We start from the raw sequence: 8743 nt of genomic DNA, 5'->3' as shown, positions 1-8743 counted from the left end.
ACACTCCCTCACTCACCTCTCAATAGGACCTGTGTTGTGCTGACCAACCGCGCCAAACCCGCAACTTGCAGCACCTCAAATTGGCTTGCCAGCAAGGAGACTAGAGAGGCCTAATACATCCGGTGCATATATATACCATATATGGGAACTGTGCAATATGCTGTCCTGGCTATTTTTGGCTATTTATTCATTATTCATTTATTTATTGATGTGTCTGTGTGCCAGTATTGGTACAAATCAGGGTGTGCACTTCATGCGTCACATACATCAACATTGCTCTTTTTTACAGCATACTATATTTATAGTATGCAGTGCATATGTACAGTATACGCTGAATCTGTGGGAAGATTCTATTTGTTGTGCCTTCACTGTATGTACAGTTCAGCGAGATGCTCTAAATTTCATTGTACAACTGTGCAGTGACAAGAAAGGCGTTCTATTCTATTCTATTCTATTCTAAAACCCACAGGTGCTAATGTCTCTTACTACTACATCTCTTTAGGCATCGAGAGTGTGGTTTACTTAGCGTACATACTGCACAGCCACTGTACCATCTGGCTACTGTTTCATCCAACAGCACATGAACCCTTAGCTGTGGCCTTTTGCCCTGGTACACTCACTCTCTGTAGCCCCAGAGCAGGGCTGAATGCCACACTACATGTGGTTCACATTTAGACTGAAGTTTAGATCTAGGTCACAGAGATAAAGCACCCAGCCTGTCCACACATTAGCCCATGACCAGTCGAACGTCTACGAACAAGGATATCGTTTTACACACCCACACATTTTAGCTTACTGTGTGTGTTTCTGCATGTGTTTGTTGACCCCTGGTTGTCGGTCCTGAGGTGGTGACCTGTGTTCTTGTGTCTCTGTTCCCCCTAGCAGAACGGCGGTGTGAGCGGCACGCTGGCGGACCTGCAGGGTGCACTTCAGGACCTGAGCGTGGAGCTGCGTGAGGAGAGGCAGGGCTCGCAGGAGCTCACGCAGCAGTTCGCCAAGGCCAAGGCCTCCTGGGAGGTGGAGAGGACCGAGCTCAAGAGCCTCATTACTCAGGTGAGCCACTGAGCCACGCACAGTCATACAGGTGAACTGGACCGCTCTCTACAGGGTCACACAGGTAAACTGGCCCACTCTCTACAGGGTCACACAGGTGAACTGGCTTAACGCTACAGGTCAGACAGGTGAACTGGTAAAGCCTGTAGGTTGCAGGACATAGATCCAGATGCTGCCATGGTGAGTGGTCCCAACAGTAGTAATGCAAAGGCGTTTACGATGAATCAGTTATCAGTCGGCCCCGGGGCATCTCATCTGTAGTCTGAGCACAGTATAACTCTGATTGTCTTTGGGAATCACATATTGAGTTTACTGTTGTCTCAAGCTAAGCTCCTGAATAGTGGGGATTTTCACAGTGCTCTTTTAAATTCTACTCCTTGTCTTTCAGAGCATAATTACCAAATCCTTGAACAGTCAAGAGCCCTTTCCAGGTTTCCTCCAGTTTTCCTTGGAAACAACCCTTAACGTTTGTTTTCAAAACTCTGCAACTCACCGAGTGGTTAGTTGTTAAATACCGGAATTATCCTTTAACTACAGTTGGCATGACAGGAATAAGTGTCCTCCATCTTTACATCGGAAGTGTGCAATGACCAAATCTGTAGTAGTTAATATGCAGAAAAACCTTAATGGCCACTGGATCAAATGCCACCAAAAGCAAGACAAACGAGAGGATCGTAGATGTTAAGATTTGAAATTAAATGTGTTTCACGTGAGATCCAATGAACCGAGAGTTGTTTGGCTGAGCTATAGCTTTGAAGAGTTATTAATAATCGGCATGTCACCTGTGATATGTGGCCTTTCACACAAACCTTCCCGGTGTGTGTGTGTGTTCCCGTAGATGCCTGTATGTGTGTGTTTATGTATGTGTGTGTGTGTGTATTAATGTGTGCGTATTTATGTGAGTGCATGTGTGTGTGTTGCCACCACTGCCTAGAGCCAGGCTCCGGTGGTGAGAGATGAGTTTAATATCGGCGCGCTCCAAGAGACATGCTCATAACCGCAGCCTTCCTAATGACTCTAATTAACAGGCAGGCTGACGAGCCGAGACCAGACAGATCTGTCTTCAACAGGCCAGACACAGGAGGAAGGGGTGGGGGAGGGGTGGCAACAGAATGGGTGGATTTTAGTAAACACCACGGCAACAAAAACACAAAAAGATAATAGAGATAAAACAGTAGAAGAAATCAAAAGAAACAGAGAGCATCTGTCTGCGTTACGGTTTAGGTGATTAAATTAACTGCTGGTCTATCTGCGCTCCCTCTTAAAGTAAGTGACGAAGAGCTTGTGCCCAGACTGTTTATTCCCACTGGGCTGTCAGCGCCACTAGCAGATCTGGAGCTGTGGCTGGGTCAGGCTTTACGAGCCGGACTGGGTCAGCCTCAGCTCAGCTCCAGCAGCTTCCTTCCTCCCTGGCACTCCCTTGCTTTTTCCCTCTTTCTCTCTCTCCCTCCTTCTCTCTCTCCCTCCCCCTCTACCTCCCTCTCTCCCTTCCCTCCCTGCCTTTTGTTTGTCTTCCAAGGCCGGTGCAGACAGACTGCCCGTGCCAAGCGACTCAGAGCCAGGGCCCACATGTGGACAAGTCCCAGTCCCAGCCCTAGTAGCGCTGCCTCTAGAGCCCATGTGAACAGGGTCAGCCACGTTAGAGCTGCGTCTAGTAGAGCCCATCTTCCAGCTTCTGTCTGAGAGGAGACTGACTATTTGTGAAATTTATATGATGGTTTACTAGCAGCCTTAATGCCAGATAGAAAATGAAAGGGTCTAATGACTTTAATTTCCTGCTGTTGCATGCTGGTTACTATCCCCATTATTTTTACATTTCATCAATAAATGCGTCCTTCATTTGGGGGAAAAAGCTCTGGTGGTGGTGAGGCATTTATTACAAGGGGAGTTTGGTTGAAGTTATTAAAGGGGACCCAGAACTGAACATTTTTCTGTGTGCTGTGGTTAAATGGACCAGGACTTGCTGCCATCTCTGGTCTATTAACAGCACTTCATTTTGGTGTCCCTGGTGCCATCCCCTCAACAACGCTGCCTCCAGACCTAGATGGGCACAGCTGGCACCAATCCCTCAGTCTGGCGTAGGGAGGGGGTGCCAATCTCCGCAGCATGGCACTCGAGCAAAATGGCATCAAAAGAACAGCTGTTGGTGTACAAAACACCCCACCATGCCCACGACTACAAAGGATCCTCATAGCTCACGCCCATGTCAGTGAATGATCACTGGGTGTGAAGGACGATAGATTGAGTCCAGACTGCAGCGCACTGTGAGATTCCTCACCTCAGTATCCTCAAATGCCCCCTTGGGCACCAGTGCCATATTGGAGAACACGAGAGCTCATTAATGACCAGCTCTCGCTACTAGTTGCAAACAAACATAGAGAAAATTGCTTCTTGTCACGCAGTCGGCGGAGAATCGTTGGATCACCACATTTCGTCGGTTTGCCAGGTTTGACCCGGGTTCGCTGGAGCCGTGGAAGACTGGCAATGCCTGCCTCTCGCTCACACGCAATTGATGGGCCTCCCAGAAGGCTGCGAGGCTTTAATAGCCCAGCTGACACGAGCTCGTAAAAAAGAAAAGCGTGAGCACTGGCTGGAGCTTTTGAAGCCTTGCTTGATGGAGGCGGAGGCGAGGGTTCATGTGAGGTGAGAGGGGAAGGGGGGAGGGGGAGGACGGGGGGTGGAGAGGGAGCATTCTTTTTTCTTTTTTTTTTTCATTTTCCAATCCTTCATGTCTGAGAGGCGCTTTATCATCAACGTAATAAAAGATGGATTATTAGTCATGTGGCACCAGAGTTTTACAATCAGTTGGGCACAATTTATTTTTACGATGGTGATGATAGTAGGGGAATGTTTTGCAGAATGTCACTAAATGTTTGTTGTTGTTTTTCACCATCTGCTGTGACAATGGCATCTTTGTCTGTTGTACGAATTTTAGCAATAAACTTTAATAAGTTAACTCTAAGACATAATCATAAACCTCCTTAGAGAAGAGCCAAGTGTCTTCGTTTTGCTCACAGGATGAGGTCATAGGACTCTTCTGTGTAGAGGTTTACAATTTGCAGTTCAACTCACCCAGGTTTGGTCACTAAACCACTTCCTTGGAATATCCTCCTGAAAACCTCATCATCTCAGCAGACCCCCCAATCTCTCTGACCACTCCTCTCTCCCCCTGAAAACCTCACATCATCCGTGAGTCTGACCCCTCCTCTCTCTCCCCCTGAAAACCTCACATGATCCGTGAGTCTGACCACTCGTCTCTCTGTCCTCAGCTGGAGGCCAAAGCCGGGAAGGCTGGCTCACTGGCGGCGACGGGCGACAAGGACCATCCAGACCTGAAGGGGGCGCTGAAGCGAGAGCGCGAGGAGCACCAGCATCTGCTGGCCGAGTCCTACGCGGCTGTCATGGACCTGACCAGGCAGCTGCAGGTGAGCGAACGCGGCTGGGGCCGCGAGAAGCTGGATCTGCTCGAGCGCCTGGGCCAGGAGCGCAGCCAATGGGAGCAGCGGCTGCGTGATGCCCACAACAAGAGCACACAGGTCAGCACAGGGCAGGGGTCAAAGATTATGACTCTGTTGCTCTGCTTCTCCTCCTTTTGTATCATTTGTTCAGTGTGTGTCCAGAGATGAGTGTGTGTGTGTGCGCGTCTGACCATTTTTTCCATCTAGGTCTGTTTCCACTTTATTACACATTGTCAGTACTGTTTCTCCCTTCTATCCTCCATTTTCTTCTATTTTTTCCCACACAACGCTGATGGCTCTCCTCCTCCCACTTTTCTCCCTTCACCACCTCTTTCCCCCCCTCCACTTACTCCTCCTCCTTTACCTCCTCATTCTCATCTTCCTCATCCTCCTCTTTCTCCTCCTCCTCCTCCTCCTCCTTCACCTCCTCCTTGCTGGAGAATAGGCTGTCCTCATAGTCCTCTGTGCCGTGGCAGATTACAGGTTACAGGCTGAATGGCATGCGATTGCATCAGTCATGGCTCTGGGGCAGCCTGCGGTCAATCTCTCCCTGTACTGCCTGGTGCTCCCACAGGGCCAGCTCACAGCTCTCTCCCTGGCCAGAGGTGTGGCGCAGACATCCCAACCACAAGGGAAAGAGAAAGAGCGTTTACGATGCTTACAAGACATGGTCCGCCTCTTTCTGTCTCCTCTCCGTGGGCTGCCTGATGTTCTTAAAGAGACGTCTCAGCTTTTTGGCTTTGAGCGACTATTTCCCTTTTTATAACAAAGGAGCTTTTTTTTTGCGATCATGCTGTAGAGGGATTCTTTGGGAGTCTCCCTATCGCAGTGAAGCAGCCAGACAAACAGAACGGGGAAGTCCAAAGCCCAAAGCACATCCTCTCACATATCTCTATCGCTCTCCTCTTCCCTGGGCTTCTCCTCTTATCTGTCCTTGACTCTTTATCTGCGGCTGTGTATTCACTGTCATGGAGTTCAGGGCCGCTCCAAACAGAGTAGTGGTTTGTTGGATATTTCGTAGTAAACATTGAAATGGACAGAGGAATTTGGAGTGCACTTGGTGAACTGTATATTCCCTCTCATCTTTCCTCACCCCCTCCCTTTGTCCACTTCCAGAAAGGATGTGGGTTCCTTTGTGTGACTTCATCTGTTTTTCCTGTGTGTGTGTGTGTGTGTGTGTGTGTATGTGTGTGTGTGTGTGTGTGTGTGTGTGTGTGTGTGTGTGTGTGTGTGTGTGTGTGTGTGTGTGTGTCCTGAGTCAGCACAGTCACAGGGTGCAGCGAGCTCTCTGCATGAGAGGTATCGCGCATCCTCCCTGATCTCGCACGATTCAAACGCTCTTCTCTTTTCCTCTCTTCCTTTTCTCGTCCACCTCACAGGCTCTGAGTGACCGGACAACTGAGATGGGGATTCCGGCTGATGCGGAGACCAATGGGACGCCCGTACAGAGGTGGGCTTTTACTTTTGCTTTTGATGAAAAGAGGAAATTGTTTTGACTTCATAAAAGTCAGTGATGATGTTCATAAAATGTCATCTTTGTTTCAATGCTCTTTTGGTGGTCATTTTTTTTTTGTTCAGGACCACGTCCATCTCGTCCATTCTGGAGCTGGACGGCTGTCCCTTTGCCTCGGGTCAGCAGGTCAACGGCATGCACGAGTCCTGCAAGCTGCCACGCACCGACCTGAGCGGCCTGAACCATAAGAACTGGAAGTACCTGACCAGCGAGTGCGCGCTGCCCGAGCAGGCTGACCCCTTCAAAACGTGGGACTGCCCCGCTACCGGCAGCGCCAGCAGCTTCCCGGGCCTCGACGGCCCCCAGCGCAGCTACACGGCACCGGACAAGACGGGCATCCGCATCTACTACAGCCCGCCAGCTGTGCGGCGCATGGAGGCCAGGTCGGCCAAAGGGAAGGGTCAGCAGCAGCAGGTCCAGCGTGGACACTCATCGCGGAGCGGAGGAGAGAGCCAGCCGTCAGTGTCCGCGCCTACGTCCAGCACCTCGTTGTCGTCCCCGGCACCGTATGACCAGTGGCTGAGCACGCTGTCGCAGCAGCACAGAGACCTGCTGGAGGGCAGGACAGGGGTCGGGGGAGGAGGACCATCCTTCCACGGCCTGGAGATCGCGGGAAACCTGAGCGACGACATGAAAGAGATGACCAACTGCGTGCGGCAGGCCATCCGGTCCAGCTCGCTAGAGAGGAAATGCAGCAAGGAGGCTGGGAGCCAGACGGTCGGGGTCAGCAGCACGGGGACGCAGACGGCACAGCTGGTCAGCGTCGGCATGCAGACGGACGGCCCTGGCCTCGGAAGCCGGACGGGGCTCCACAGCAAGAGCTGGTCGCCGCGGCCGTCCTCCTCACTGGCCTCGGCGCGCACGCGCCAAATCTCGTCCTCGCTGGAGAAAGTGGCCGGACGCATTGATCGGCCTTGCTGCTCGCCAAAGTACGGCTCGCCCAAGCTGCAGCGCCGCGTCTCCGCCTCGTCCTCACGCCTGGACGCCGCGTCCACCTCCTCGGCCGGCTCGTCGGCGGTGTCACGCGAACGCAGCCTGTGGAGCCTCCACCAGCGTAGCGCCTCGTGCGGCTCGGCGTGGGCGCGCTCCACCACCACGCGCGACTCGCCCGTCCTCAGCGGCCTCAACGACGGCCTGTCCAGCCTATTTAGCGTGGTGGAGCACGGCGGCAGCTCCGAGGCGCTCTGGAAGGCCGACCTGGGGTCCAGCAACAGCCCCGGGCGCCAGCCCCCCGCCGGGAAGCCCTCGTGCCCCAACCCCGGGGTCGGTCTGAGCCAGACTCTGGGAGACGCAGCGCCGGGCGTAGGTGTGGCCGTCGGCTCGCAGCGCTACGGCACCGTGCAGGAGTTCATCCGGAACGTGTGCGGCCGCTCGCAGAGCGCCTCGTCTACTGACGAGCCCAAGCCCGAGTGCCTCTCGGGGCTGTTGGCGGGCAGCGACAACGTCACCAAGATCGTCAACAAGCGCTTCATGAAGCCGGCGCGAGACGACCTGGGGCCCGCCACCCTCAGCAAAGAGGTCAGCCTGAGGGACAGCCTGCCCGGCTCCGCCTCAGTGACCCTGGAGGTGAGCAGCGCTATGGCCGCTGTGTTCACACGCCTACACGCCCACAGCATGCACCGGCATGTCCACTACACTTACTACCACTGATATTCTCCATGTGCTTTTGCAATCCACCATTAAAAATGCACTTCCAAAGCCTTTACTAAATGCAACGAGATCAAGCATGTGTGAAAAGCATGTTAGCCTACGATTAGCGCCAGTTGGACTGCCCTGACTTCCTGGCTCATGACCAAACAGGTCTCATGGAATTGGTTATGCTAAGGGTTTAAGTGACCCATAAGTAGTCCAGGGTCAGAGTGCATGCGTTGGCAAAGTGCTTTGGCGCGGTGCCTGTATATATTTCATACAGAGAGTGGGCTTGATGAAAATGCTTGTGCCTTCCACTGGCTGCCTTTCACTAAAATAGTCTCTTCTTCCCTCTCTACTTCTGTTGCTTTTCTCTTCTTTTCTCTGTCTCTCTCTTCTTTTCTCTTCTTTTCTCTGTCTCTCTCTTCTTCTCTTCTTTTCTCTGTTGGTCTCTCAGGACTCTGTTTGTGACTGTTCCTCTCAGTCTCTCACCTCGTGCTTCGCCCGGCCGTCCCGCTACGCCACGCGCCACTCCCAGGGCCAGTGCAAGCATCGGCTGCCCGAGGGTACCGTGGCGACGGACGAGAAGCTGGAGGTCAGCGTGGCGGAGTAGTGGAGATGCCACTGCCACAGCACGCGCTAGCAGACCACCAGACACACATGCCCACACACTCCTAAACACGGATATACTCAGACTCACACATGCGTGCACACACACACACACACACACACACACACACACACATGCATTACACATTCACACAAACTGCCACAAAACACACTGCCACACACAAAATACACTGCCATGTTTACAAATGCACACACACACACACACACACACACTGTACGCATGAACATACAGATGCACGCATGCACAGACACTGCTGTAAACACACAAAAACACTAAACTCTGAGGAGCAGAGACAGCTAGCCCTCAGCCCTCAGCCTTCATGCTTCTCCATGCATAGACACCCTTGGACTCCCCCTGGCCAGCTGATCCGATGGCCAAGGAAGAGGAGCGAGAACCCAAACACCACCCACAGCCACCACACTGCAGACCCCCTCCTCCTCCTCCTCCTCCTCCTCTTCC

General features: G+C 52.5%; 1 protein-coding gene across 4 annotated transcripts in view; it reads left to right on the top strand.

Moving 5' to 3' along the window:
* soga1 (suppressor of glucose, autophagy associated 1) overlaps positions 1 to 8392 on the top strand; it is a 47054-nt gene extending 38662 nt beyond the window's left edge. For 2 of the 4 annotated variants that reach the window (XM_042097305.1, XM_042097302.1), the window contains exons 10-14: positions 886 to 1053; positions 4323 to 4589; positions 5891 to 5961; positions 6090 to 7590; positions 8111 to 8392. In XM_042097305.1, coding sequence (XP_041953239.1) covers positions 886 to 1053; positions 4323 to 4589; positions 5891 to 5961; positions 6090 to 7590; positions 8111 to 8266 — 2163 coding nt within the window. In that variant the 3' untranslated portion in view covers positions 8267 to 8392. Of the gene's footprint in view, positions 1 to 882; positions 1054 to 4322; positions 4590 to 5890; positions 5962 to 6089; positions 7591 to 8110 lie in introns of all 4 variants that reach the window. The other 2 variants (XM_042097304.1, XM_042097301.1) reach the window with 1 other exon arrangement.
* The last annotated feature ends 351 nt before the right edge of the window (positions 8393 to 8743 follow it).

This window comes from Alosa sapidissima, chromosome 7 (genome assembly GCF_018492685.1).
Source record: "Alosa sapidissima isolate fAloSap1 chromosome 7, fAloSap1.pri, whole genome shotgun sequence".
Classification (NCBI taxonomy): domain Eukaryota; kingdom Metazoa; phylum Chordata; class Actinopteri; order Clupeiformes; family Clupeidae; genus Alosa; species Alosa sapidissima.
This window is presented reverse-complemented; position numbering and strand designations above follow the sequence as displayed.